General features: G+C 41.2%; 1 protein-coding gene across 1 annotated transcript in view; it reads right to left on the bottom strand.

Annotated features, from left to right (window-relative positions):
• Positions 1-12,675, bottom strand: part of LOC107124798 (ras-related protein Rab-4A) — a 42,458-nt gene extending 29,783 nt beyond the window's left edge. The window contains exons 1-2 of the mRNA XM_015428307.1: positions 12,240-12,675; positions 406-458 (exon numbers count right to left, since the gene is read on the bottom strand). Of these exons, the coding sequence (XP_015283793.1) occupies positions 406-458; positions 12,240-12,675 (489 nt within the window). The remainder of the gene's footprint in view (positions 1-405; positions 459-12,239) is intronic.
• Between the last annotated feature and the right edge of the window lie 836 nt (positions 12,676-13,511).

Genomic DNA, 13,511 nt, shown 5'->3' with positions numbered 1-13,511 from the left:
CTAGGGTTGCCAGGTCCAGGTTGGGAAACTCCTAGAGATTTGCAGATAGAGCCTGGGGTGAACATGGAACTCAGTGGAGTACAATTGCCATAGAGCCCACCTTCCAAGGCATCAGTTTTCTCCAGGGGAACTGATCACTGTCATTGGGAGATGAGCTGCCGTTCCAGGTCCTACCTGGAGGCTGGCATCACTAGCAAAGGCACATCATGGAGCCAGCCACAGCTACAACTTAGGGTTTTGCAAACTCAGGGGAACCCACACATTTGGAGAAAAGCCTTATTTATTTGTTCGTTTGTTTAATTTAAAATTTAAAAAGTAATTCAGGGGTTCTGTTAACTGTGAAAGTAGCTATGGGATGGATCCTGAATCAACATTGTGCAGGGGATGGAGGGTCAGACACCTTACCTTCAATGCCATATTCCTGATTTCACCCCACTCACCACAAGCTACTGTTTTACCTGAAGGGAGAATAAATACATTTAAATAGGTACTTGCATGTTTTCTCTTTTACAGCAAATCACAGAAGAAGTACGAGGACTAAAGTGAGAAAACAGAGAGATCAATGTTAGCTTTCCCCCACATCTGCTATACATTTGTGATCTGAGTTGCTTTCATAAATGCTTTTACTTTTTTTTTCCCAAAAAAAGAGTGCATTTTTCCAGCTAAGTGGGGCTCAAAACATAACTTAACAACAAGAGGACAAAAAGACCCTCTCTACACTTTTTACGTCTCTCGCAGCCAGATATTTCAAATTGGAAAATTGTACTACTTGTAGCCAAGGCAGTGTGGTCATGCAGATTCCAGACCTTAGAAGGATCGGCTCCGAAGGCTTTGGAGTAGGACAAAAAGACCCTCTCTACACTTTTTATGTCTCTTGCATCCAGATATTTCAAATTGGAATTTTTTTCTACTTGTAGCCAAGGCAGTGTGGTCATGCAGATTCCAGACCTTAGAAGGATCGGCTCCGAAGGCTTTGGAGTGAAACATGCAGCACCAGATAACAGCTCCTCTGACTAACTGCCAGGTGGATGGTACAGGTGGAAAACAGTCCCCTTGAAAGAATCTTCGCCCTGAAAGAGAAGCTGATCCTGGATTTCTCTCATCACATGCAATATGGTGTTTACTTTAGCTAACCAGCTGAATGCTCATCTCTCTTGCTCTCTCATTCATAGTTCCCTAAACTGCTGTTTTGCACATACATGTACACCTGCCCTGCAGGGAAATTTCCCACGAAGAAACATTCACTGTCATTGAAGGAACATTAAACATCTTTTGTCAAATCCCCACTCCTATCAAGTGCTAGCTTAGGTAAAGCGATTGTGATAGATGAACTCCAAATACTCAAGACACAGCAAAGTCACAACAACAGAAAAGGGGCTCCTAGATTTTCATTGCTATCTTGTGTTTATGGCACATGATTGTTGTGTTCTCTGTGGTCTCTCATTCCAATCCCAGAGTAGTGTATTTGGGCCCAAAGACCCTAATGAAAAATCCATTCCGCGTTTTTATTGCAACTCTACTTGTCCTGTAATGTATTTCAATGGAGCCCATGCAAGTCAATTGGCATTCCTCGCTCCCATTATTTCCAATGGGCCTTCCAATGGGCCTTCAAGTGTTTCCCATTGTTTCCAATGGGCAATCCTGTCCTTCCTTTTATTGATATTAGAAGAGCTAATTTCATTATTTATAATGATAGATCATTTGTGAGATTCTGGGCTGGTACTGATGCCTAATGTTGGGTCTGCTGATTTGATCACTTGCGTGATGGAGGTTGTTAGAGTGCAACATGGTAGTTAGGAGTACATACCTGGAGTGATGTGGTCCATGGGGTTGCGAAGAGTTGGACTCACAGTGCAACTGAACAACAACAACTACAATTTCAATGGAGCAGGAAAAACTCTCTACGGGAGAGCAGAATTAAAAAGTAATAAATTTGATTCTGTATAAATCCAGTTATTCCTGTTTATTATTCTGTTGTATCTTAGAAAATAATGCAGTACAAGCAGGATAATGTTTAGAATAACCATTACTGTAGAATGCCAGCCTCCAGGTGGGACCTGGGGATCCCCTGGAATTACAGCTTCTCTCCAGATGACAGAGATCAGCTTCCCTGGAGAAAATGGATACTTTGGAAGGTGGACTCTATGGCATTGTACCCCACTGAGGTCCCTGTCCTCCCTAGGCTCCACTCCCAAATCTTCAAGAGTTTCCCAACCTGGACCTAGGAACCCTATGCCCCCATCCCCCACAGGTGGCCTCCTGACCCCCTGACCTAACAAACCCTAAATCCTATTCCATTATACATGTGCCCTCCTGGACTGTTCCATTCAAATATCTTCTCTTCATACAAATGTCCTCCTGAATGTTGAATGAAGTGTGGGAGCCTTCTGGATCTCCTCAGACAGGTCCTTCCAGAAAGTGGGAGCCACTACACATAATGCATGTGAATGGCCAGCTGCCAATCTTTTTAGTTTTTTGAATCACTTTTGTCTTTAAGGTAGGAAATGTTTTGGTTCACTGGCCAACAGTTAAGCCTGAAAACAGTTATTTGACTGCAGCTGTCCCCCTTATAAAGAGCATGAAAATAAGAGATTTCTCAAAAGAATTGTGACCCATATCTCTGGCTATCCTGTGGGTGGCACCAAAAGGCTGCTCCTGGAAGGCACTGGGTGAATTCAGCTGGAGCTTTCAATTCTGAAAACAGTAAACAAACATTATGATGGTACTGAAAAGTACTATGTGAATGAGTCACGTTATTTTTCTGACTGATTTTGATCATTTCATTGGTAATAGAAATAACTGCCCAAGACAGACTGAATTCAAAATCTATTATTTTTACCTGCTGTTATCGTTACCTTGACTTATTCGGTGTCTATTCATGGAGGATCATCCTTTCCAGAACTTCACTTAAACCCAGCATTTATTCATTTATTTAGAACATTTTGCCCTGTTTTTCTTTGCAAGTAGATTTACTTTTGTAATAACATAGGTAAAATGTGTAGATATATGCGGAACAATAAACTGCTGATATTCTGGTCTACTTTCTTGCTCTCTTGGGGTATCTGAAGGAACTCTTTCAATATTCTTTCTAATCAATGTGGCCTGACCTAGAAGGAATTGGAATCTTGATATAGTTCGTATGTGCATATTCCTGAACACGTGACGTTACTGAGTATTCTACCAAAAAATTTTAACCTTAGGGTTTAAAAAAACCCTAAATGCACTTGATTCTGTGTGGAAATGTAATGTATTTGGAGAGAAAAAAAAGGTATGCCCCCCCCCCCCCCAGGACCTTGCAGATAGCAGTGCAATATTGCAATCTGGACCTTCTGTGGTGGCGGGGGCGGGGGAGCTTTACGATTGGAGCACAGACTTCCTACTTTTGATGGGGCACCACTAACACCGGTGCAATCCATAAAGAGTTTGGGCATGATCATGGATGCCTCCTTAACCATGGAGGCCCAGGTCATGAATATTGCCAGGCTAGCATTTTTCCATCTACGCCAGGCTTGGCAATTAGCCCCTTTCCATCTGCACCAGGGTCGGCAATTAGCCCGTTTCCTGCTGTAATCCATGCAATGGTCACCTCCAGGCTGGACTACTGGAACTCGCTGTACACTGGCCTGTCCTTGAGACTGATCTGGAAGCTTCAGCTGGTCCAGAATGTGGTGGCATGAGTCCTGACAGGAATGTCATGGGTGGCATATATTCATCCTGTGCTGTGCCAGGTACACTGCCTTCACTGGCTCCCAGTGGAGTACCGAGTCAGGTTCAAGGTTTTGGTATTGACCTTTAAGGCCTTGAGCAGTCTGGGACCTGCATATGTTTGGGACCGCCTCCTCTGGTATGTCTCCGGGAGAGAGTTATGTTCTGCGGAAAACAACCTACTGGTGATCTCTGGCCCTAAAAATATCCGGCTGTCCTCAATCAGAGCCAGGGTTTTTTCGGCTCTGGCTCTGACCTGGTGGAACTTTCTGCCAAATACCTCCAGGGCCCTATGGGACAATGCAATTCCACAGGGCCCGTAAGGCAGAGATGTTCCACCAGGCCTTTGGCTGAGGACAGGAATGGTTCCATCATAGCTGGCACCCTACTCCTTTCCTCCTGTCTTTTCCCTTTGGCCCCCTCCTTGCCATACTCGCAAAACAGCAACATAGTCCGGAGTGGGTCAAGAAGAAATATTGATGCCATCTGAGATTCTGTAACTGATATATAGATTTTATTGATTTTAACATTGTTTTTAACTGCTGTACATTGCCCAAAGCCTTGTGCTCGCAGGGATTGGGTGATTCATAAATCCAGTATATCAATCAATCAATCAATAAATGAGGCAGTTCAAGGAGCAGACCATTCAAACCTAGGTACTCAGCAAAAGCTCACAGTAAACATATATATATATTCAATTGTATTTGAGACATAGCCATTACAACTTAAGTTCTTGCTTAGTCATTTGTTTGATTGCATCCAATAAGCAATGCGACAGGACTCGAATTACAAAATTAGAGAACAGTACAGACCACAAAACCCCAAACTGTCTAAGACATCACATGGCATACCACGGACAATGCAGAAAATTGATTACGAAATAGAAGACAAAGCCCCCAAATTAAGATACATATAATGTACAATAAACCACAACCCTATGCCCTCATAACAGCACCATTCTGAACCATTCAATTCCATTGCATCCTGATTTCGTTCCCAAAAATGTCTTCCTGTTCCATGGAATGACAGATGTTTGTAAGCCTTCCTGTCCTCAAGAAGGCTATTTCTCAAGACAGGGGCTACAGTAGAAAAAGCTCAGGCATGGGCCACTGCTTGTTTTTACTCATTTACAAGTGCTACCTTCAGAAGGTTTTGCTCCGATGAGCAAAACTGTCATGACAGAGTATAAGTGGAAAGTTGGTCCTGCAGACCAGTGGGTCAATGGCCATGAAAGGCTTTGTAGGTGATAACTAGTACCTTGACTTGGACCTGGAAACTGATCAATAGTCAATGGAGTGACTGCGGAATGGATATAATATGCATACACTACCAAATTCCAAACAATAACGCGGTTGTGATGTTCTGTAACCAGCTGGAGTGCCTGAGCTGACTTTAATGGTAGACCCATGTAGAGTGCATTACAATAGTCTAGCTTCCATGTGATCATAGCATGGGTCCATGTGGCCGATCAGATCATCTTCTGGGCAAATTAAAGAAGGAAGAAAACATTTTTGCAGCTGGATTAACTTGCTTCTCCAGCAGTAATATTGAGTCCAGCTTAGGCTCTCAATTGAGTCAGTGAGGGTCAGTTGACCCTCATGAAATGTGGGGAGCACAATGTTCCGCAAGACCTCAGCTTTCCCAACCCTGTCTCTTCAGGGACGGCTCACCCTTATTCAATTAATGACAGCAGTGAGGAAGTGGCTCAGGACCTCAGCATTGCTGGGTGATTTGGATAAAGAAATATAGACCTGTATAAGACTGAGCCTTGTGGAATCCCACAGGACAAGTCCCATACTTATGACAATTAGTCTCCCACAGCAGCCTAAATCTGATCCATAAGCAACAACTGAAACGAATCCAAAGCACTTTCCTTTGATACCTACTTCTACCTCCAAGTGCTTCAACAAGATGATATAGTCCACAGTATCAAATGCTGCTGGTAAATCCAGTAAGTGCCACAGTCCTTGTCTACATTCAAATGGAGGTCATCAACTGAGGTCACCAGTGTTGTCTCTGTTCAACAGTGTGGCCTGAAGCCAGAATGAAAGAGGTCTAATGCAACCTTCCACTGTAAAATGATGTTAACTAGTACTTCAACATTTACTTCTCATTCTCCAACTGCATTTTTTCTTTACAATTTTCTTTTTGTTTTCTTAAACATTTAAGGCTCAATACCTGTTGGCTGGTTGCCTTGGGCTTATACAGGGCCCACTGTTATTGCTGGAAAACAAGTTAATGCAGCTGCATTTCTTCCAACTCAGCCTAGCCTGAAAGATGGCTCCTTGATACAGTTGATCTGGCCACCTGGATCCGTGCCACAGTAACATAGAGACTAAACTACTGTAATGTGCTTTATGTTGGTTTCCCTCAAACCAACTTGGAAACTAGTTAGTGCAGAACGCCATGGCTCAGCTATGATTGGGAGCTAGATGGAGCATGCATATTACTCTAATTGTACAGTTACTCCACTGGCTGCCCATCAGTTATCGGGCTCAATTTCAGGTACTGGCTATCTCATACAAGCCCGTTACAGTCATCTGTGATATCTCTTCCCCATCCTCCACCATGACAGCTTCGCTCATCAGAGCAGTGTCTTCTGTGGGTGTCAACCTGTAAATGTGCAAAATCCACAACTGCCTATGCATATGACTTCTCAGTTGTGGCCCCCACCTTATGGAATGGCCTGCCCGAAGAGGTCAGGAAGGCTCCCACTCTCCTGGCTTTCTGCAAAAACCAAATCATTCAAGAGGGCTTTTCTACGCAGGCAAGAGAGTTGCACTGTACTAAATTATTCACAAAGTTACTTGGATAAAATATTAGGGACTGTGGTCAATACTACTGTGTTTAGCTTGCTGAAACTAGCATCCTAATATGTAATTCTTCTATCATTTAATATATCATGTTAATACTGATGCCTCACTTCAGTTCTGTTTCTAAGATTTCTGATTGGTTGTACATCCCCAATCCTATCAAAGGTAAAGGTTTCCCTTGCTCAAAAGCCAGTCGAAGCCGACTCTAGGGATGCAGTGCTCATCTCTGTTTCCAAGCCGAAGAGCCAGCGCTGTCCAAAGACGTTTCCGTGGTCATGTGGCCAGCATGACTAGATGCCGAGGCGCATGGAACACTGTTACCTTCCCACAAGTGGTACCTATTTATCTACTTGCAATTTCTTGCTTTCGAACTGCTAGGTTGGCAGGAGCTGGGGCCAGAGACAGGAGCTCACTCCATCATGTGGCACTCGGGTCTTGAACTGCCGAACCACTGACCTTCTGGTCTGCAGTTCAGCATCTTAACCACTTGATCCACTACAGTTACCAAATGTCCCACCCTGTTAATTGTATTGGGTCACTCAGTGTAATCTGTCTTGAGTCCAAATGAGAAAGGCAAACCATAAATGATGTAAATAAATAAATAAAATTTTAAAATGTAAACTGTTCATGGGTATTTTCCCCCTTTGAACACCTTGTAGTTTGTTCTTTGCCTCCTTATAAAGCAAGAGTTTGTACTGATAGGAATATTGAGCTCTAGTGCATGAACCAGAGATAGTTATTATGAAGTAATGTCTGCACCATGATACTCCCTTGAGCAACTCAGGATTAGCACAAATATCCTATTGACCTTTACACTGACATCAGCATATTTATCTACATTAGAGAAACAAAGGGCAAGTTGTTGGCTACATTTCAACCTTGACAGACTGCAGGCTATTATCAACTTTCAGCTGCTGCTTTTTTATGGGAAGGAAGGGAGATACATTATCTTTTTTATCATTGCTTTTGGGGTTGCCCTGCTGGAAGGTCTTTTTTCTCTGTTCATATGTATTGTCCCTGTTCCAAGCCAAAATCTACCCTGGAGCTTTTGTGTTAGGCTTTGGAGCATGTCAGAAGTCTGATGGTTTGACAGCTGTATCCATACTTAAAAGCACAAGTGACCAGACTCTACAGTTTACAGGGAGCATTGTATCCCACCCAATTTTAATCCATACATAACAGAAGATTACAACAATCAGGGAAAAATGTTTTTGGATTGTCACTAATAAAGATAGTCCACATATTAAATTTATTCTCTCTTTTGGATGTTTAATAGAATTTGAATGTATCTCTCCTTATATATAATTCCATTTTCGAGTGGCAAAGTTCTATGTGCGCCAAAATCAGTTGGCTGCCTGAACTGCCACTCAGAAGGCATTGCCTGGGTTACGGAGTCCCACCCACAGAAGCGTCAGCCAGCGTCTCCGGCTCAGTGTGCTTGGAGCTGACTGAAGGGATAGGCGGGACTCACTGTGGGGCTGGGGATGGCTGGGGCCTCCTTCCTTCTGGCTTATGTGCAGCATTGGGGGTGGGGAGGGGGTCCTTGCTTTGGTCCTCTCCCATGGCCCCCCTCCATCCCTCGCGCACCCCATACATGGAGCGAGGACCCAACGAGCAGTGGCTGGTTCCCCTCTCACTCCGCTGCTGCCCCGGCTGCTCACCTTTCTTCCCCAGCTCCGGCCACTCGAGCTGGCTTCACCTCACATGCCGGCTCCATTACCCACCTCACGCTGTTTACAATGGCTGCAAGTCAGAACAGGCCGGGGGGGGGGGAGGACAGAAAAGCCGTGGAGCCAGAGTCGGGGCAAGGGGGATCGCCGAGGTGGAGGAGGGGGCCGCCCATGACAGTGGTGGTCTGGCCATGGCACTCAAGGGGGGGACAGGCGACTGCTGCAGGCCAGAGTACTCTCCCAGGCCCTCTTTCTAGAGTTCATTGCATTTCTTTCTGCAAAAGGCCTTATTATTAGTATATACATAATGCTGTGCCTGAATTCCATTGCAGTGAGACTCTTCAGATTAGACAGCACCAACTTTATTATTCATGAGAGGTCAGTTTGTGCAGGAGAATACATTTCTACCCCCTGGTCACCTTCAAGGAGACAGAAGTCCACCCCTAGTCAAACATCATCTCCATTTATCTTCTTGTCACTATTTGAATACCAGCAAACCCTTTCCTTCATAGCTGTATAGGACATGTAGCAATATGAGAGTTTATTTTAAAGAACACACATTCCTTTCTTATTATTTCCCTAGACATAGAGCCTGGCATAAACTGGGATAGGGAAGAGATTGGATTTATACCGTGCCCTCAGAGTGGCTTACAAATTCCTTTCCCTTCCTGGAAAAACAAACTGTGGTGACATAAACAGATGATGACAAGAGCATGTGTAACTGAAAGAGGCATGTTAATAGATTGCCAGTGTTGCTTAATTATATATGGAGAAGGAAATTGGATGATCATTGAGAACCAAACAATGGGTGGAAAGGTAGCGCCTCCTCCTGCCCCACATTGTTGTGTCTGCATCATATCTTGATGTTATTTGGAAATGTCCCTTCCTCTTTCTGGTAACATGCTGCAGCTGTGCTGTTACCATTACTTTGCTGCTGTGGATTTGCTTGGTGAAACTGAAGGTGTGCAAAATGGGAAATGCAGAGGTTTTATGGAGAGTTCCTTTTTGGCATGCAGTGACCAGGACAGATGGCTCATAGCTTTTCAATAGCACATGATCTGCATGATTTGATCTTCACAGTCTGCTTCATAATCATGGTGCCTCTTGAGATATCAAATGCAATTCTGATCAGGCCTCTGGGGCTTATGCGCGTACATTTGAGAGTATTCCTTTTTAGACCTGGAGGCTGAACTACCACACCCTCCACGTTCTGGGGCAGGAGGGAATGGTTTATTTGCTACAGAGACAGGCAGAGGGATATGTTAACAGACAATATTGGTGAGAAATGAATGTGACAAAACTCGGTTAAAGTAAGCCTTTCACCATTTCAGTGTTGGTTCAAAACTGTTCGAAATGTGATTAGAGGCCTCTGCTCTTTCCTTTTTCTCTGCTGTGAAGGCTGATCCAACAAATTATCTATTTTTAAATGTCTTGTGCCTGGTAAAATGTAACATTTCCCTCTCCTGTAAGAGTTATCATTTACCATATGAGAACATATAAATAAGACTTCAAAGAATCAGCAGATGTATACAAGTGATCAGAAATGTTTTTGGTTCTCTTTGACAAAGAGCAAGGCAATACATGTAACTTTAGTAATTGTATTTTACTTAAGAAAGGTTTGCTATACAGCACTACGTATAGATCTCGCCACTACATCCTGGTATTAAAAAGTCAGGCATTATTTGAAAGCACTCAGAAACTGAAGATTGTGAATAATAACATCCAGGAAGTGAATTTTGCAATATTTGAGGGTAGTTTGAGTACTTGCATCTTTTTAGGATTAAAAAGAGAGAATGAGAATCTGGAGGATTTTTTCTCTTTTTTGCTTTGTCACTAATTTGCTATGTGAAATAAATCAAGATGGGTAGTCATGTTCAGAGGTCATTTCGGGGGGAACGCGGGGGAACGCAGTTTCCCCGGGTGAGGTGCAGGGGGTGGGGCACATGACAAAGCCCCGCCCCTGCTTCCGGCCGCCCTGCTTCCAGCCCTCATTCAGCCAGGAGGAGGCAGGAGAAGAGGGAGGGTAAGTTGCTTCCTCCCCGCCTCTCCTTGGCAACCTTATTTCTATACTGTAGTTGATTTTGCTTTCTTTTTTTTTTTTTTAAATAATAATTTTTATTAAATTTTCAACAATAACATAACACAACAATACAAATAAAAAAATAGCATATCATATACACAAATTCAATATGATAGACTTTAACTAACAAACCATATATGAACAACAACGTAACAATTATTTCCAATAACACTTATCTATTTCCTCGTTGACACATATCTCAAAAAAGTGCGATTATTTCTTTATAGCGTTGTGGAACAGAAGATGATGGGACTATGGATTGATCTAGAGTCGCCTCAATAAAGTCTACCCATTTTGCGTAAAACATTGACTGTTTCTTATAAGTGTTTGTTGGTGGTACTGTCGTCATTATCTTTTCCATCGCATAGTACTCCCATATTTTGATATACCATTGGTTTAATGATATGGGCAAGGTGCTTTTCCAATTAGCGGCTATTACAGTTTTCGCCGCCATTAAAAGAGTCGAAATTAGGTCCTTCTTCAATAAGGGGATCTTAGCATCTTGCCAGAGGTCTAATAAAAACAAATCTGGGGTAAAAGGTATATCAATTTTTGTTATCGTTCTGATGTTTTGGAGTACAGTTGTCCAAAATTGTTTGATTCTCTTACAGAACCACCAGCAGTGCATGTAGTTAGCTGTTTCTCCACATCCTCTCCAACATACAGATGAGTGTGCTATATTTATTTGATGAAGTCTCAAAGGTGTATAATACCATCTAAGAACTATCTTAAGAGCCTGGGCCCTGATATTTAAAGATTTAGACATCATGCTTGGTGAAGACCAAATTTTTTCCCATGTTTGATCTGTTAAAGAGGTTGAGCAATCAGCGTTCCATGCCAGTTGATAGGTAGTAAATGTGTCATTCTGATGAGATAATAAGATTTTATAAATTGTAGAGATCATATTTCTATTAGAAATCTTGTGTAGAGACATTAGTTTTTCAAAAGAAGTATATTGTTGGCGAACATTCTCTTTAAAAAAGAGAGAGTTCCATAAATGTTTTATTTGCATATATTCGTACCATGGGATTTTAGTTTTGTATTTCTTCTCTAGAACATTCTTTTCTAAAATTTGGAAGTTTGTTCCAATATCATGGAATCTAACTATGTTATTCTTCTTCCAGATTGTAAAGGAATCGTTAGGAAGGGCAGGTACAAACCAGGATTGTCGTGTGAAACAGGTAAGTAAAGATGGGTTTGGGGCCAGTTTGGCTTTCCATTTGTCCCAAGTACTTAAGGTATTTTCTAAAAAGAGGTTTTTTTGTATATCTGGTGATCTTTTTGGCTTCTTTTCCCACATTGTTTCGACAAAAGTGTTATTTTCTAGGTATTCTTGTTCTATTGTTTTCCAATCAGCTATATAATTGTTACAGCATTGTTTCAGGAGGCCTACAAGAGTGGTGCTATTATAGTATAATGTTAAGTCAGGGAGTGAAAGGCCTCCTTGTGATGGTAATTGCCTTAAAGTTGAAAAGTTTATTCTGTGTATTGATTTATTCCAGATATATTTTAAAAACTTATTTTGCCAATATTTCAGTTTTTCCGTTGGTATCGTTATAGGAATTGCTCTAAACAAATATAAAAATTTAGGGAAAATAAATGATTTTAATATTTGGATTTTTTCAATCCAGTTCAACAGCGGTGCTGAAGGTAACGTATATAATTTATCTAGGGAATTCGCTACGTCCTCATGGTTATATTTAAGAATATCCAATAGGTTTAAGGGGATGTTTATGCCAAGATATTTCCAATAGCTTGTGGTCCAGCTAAAATGAAAGTTTTTTTGAATATAAAATTTATCTGATTCCAATAAATTTATAGGGTAAATAATTGATTTGGAATTATTTATTTTTAGCCCTGAGATGGTACTAAACAGGGTAAATAAATGTTGGGTTTCAGGGAGTGAAGATTTTGGTGCGGTTAAGAATAGTGCCATATCGTCGGCGAATAGACTGAGTTTCAGTTCAGTACCTTTGATGTTAATACCTTCAATTTTCGTATTCAGGCGTATGGCATTTGCGAGAGGTTCTATGGCAATGGCAAACAAAAGTGGGGAAATAGGGCAGCCCTGCCTAGTCCCTCTAGAAAGTTTAATATTGTCAGAGGAGATATTATTAGTTTGAATAGATGCTGATGGTGCTAGGTAGATGGTATAGATCGAATTTAAAAATTTGGGGCCAAAATTCATATGCTTCATAATATGTTTGAGATAACTTGTTTCTATACTATCAAAGGCCTTTTCAAAATCTATAGATAAAATGAAAGAAGATTTCAAATTCTTATAACGACTAAATTGGATAACATTCAGGACTTTTCTTGTGTTATCTGTGATGTCTCTATTGGGGATAAACCCTGTTTGATCTAGATGTATATAGTTCCCGATGATCTTGTTAAGTCTGGCTGTCATGGTGGCGGTAAATATTTTATAGTCCTGGTTTAATAGCGAAATCGGGCGGTAGGAACTCATAAGAGTAGGATCCCTATCTGGTTTAGGGATCAGAATAATTTTTGCTGAATTCCATGTGTGTGGCATACTGTTTCCTTCTAATATCTGGTTACAAATCAAAGATAAAGGGTCTGCTAATAATGTTGAAAATTTTTTATAGAATTCAGCGGTAAATCCGTCAATACCTGGAGATTTGCCCGATTTCAATTTTTTAATGGTGCTTAAGATTTCTAAAGATGTTATAGGTTCTTCTAATTGTTTCTTATGTTCATCTGACAGTTTATTTTGTAATGGGTACTTTTGTAAAAATTCATTTATTAGGTTTACATTGGGTGAGCTAGTGTTGTATAGAGAACCATAGAAATCAAAAAAAGCTTTTGAGATCTCTTTTGTGTTATATTTCAGTTGCCCAGTTTTATCTTTGACAGCATGTATGGCATTATTGTTTATTTTCTTTCTAAATTTCCAGGCTAATAGTTTAATTGACTGGGGTGATTTATACCAATATCTTTGCTTAAGGAAAGCTATCCTTTTTTGAATTTGAGAAACTTCAAGTGTTTCAAGTTTCTTTCTTTCTAAGAGTAAAGATTTATATGTTTTTTTCCGGCCAAATTTTAGATAATCATCTTCCAAATGCTTAATTTTGCTGATTAATTCATCAATTAATTTTTGTTTTTCTTTCTTTAGAGAGGAGGCTATGGCAATGAATTGTCCTCTCACTACAGCCTTCAATGCATCCCAAACAGTGTGATGAGGGACTCCACAAGACATGTTATGTTTCAAATAATCCTTAATAG

Source organism: Gekko japonicus, unplaced genomic scaffold (genome assembly GCF_001447785.1).
Source record: "Gekko japonicus isolate JY-2015 unplaced genomic scaffold, Gekko_japonicus_V1.1 scaffold3230, whole genome shotgun sequence".
In the NCBI taxonomy this organism is placed as follows: domain Eukaryota; kingdom Metazoa; phylum Chordata; class Lepidosauria; order Squamata; family Gekkonidae; genus Gekko; species Gekko japonicus.
Note: the sequence above shows the minus strand (reverse complement) of the source record. Positions and strands in the feature narration are given on the sequence as shown.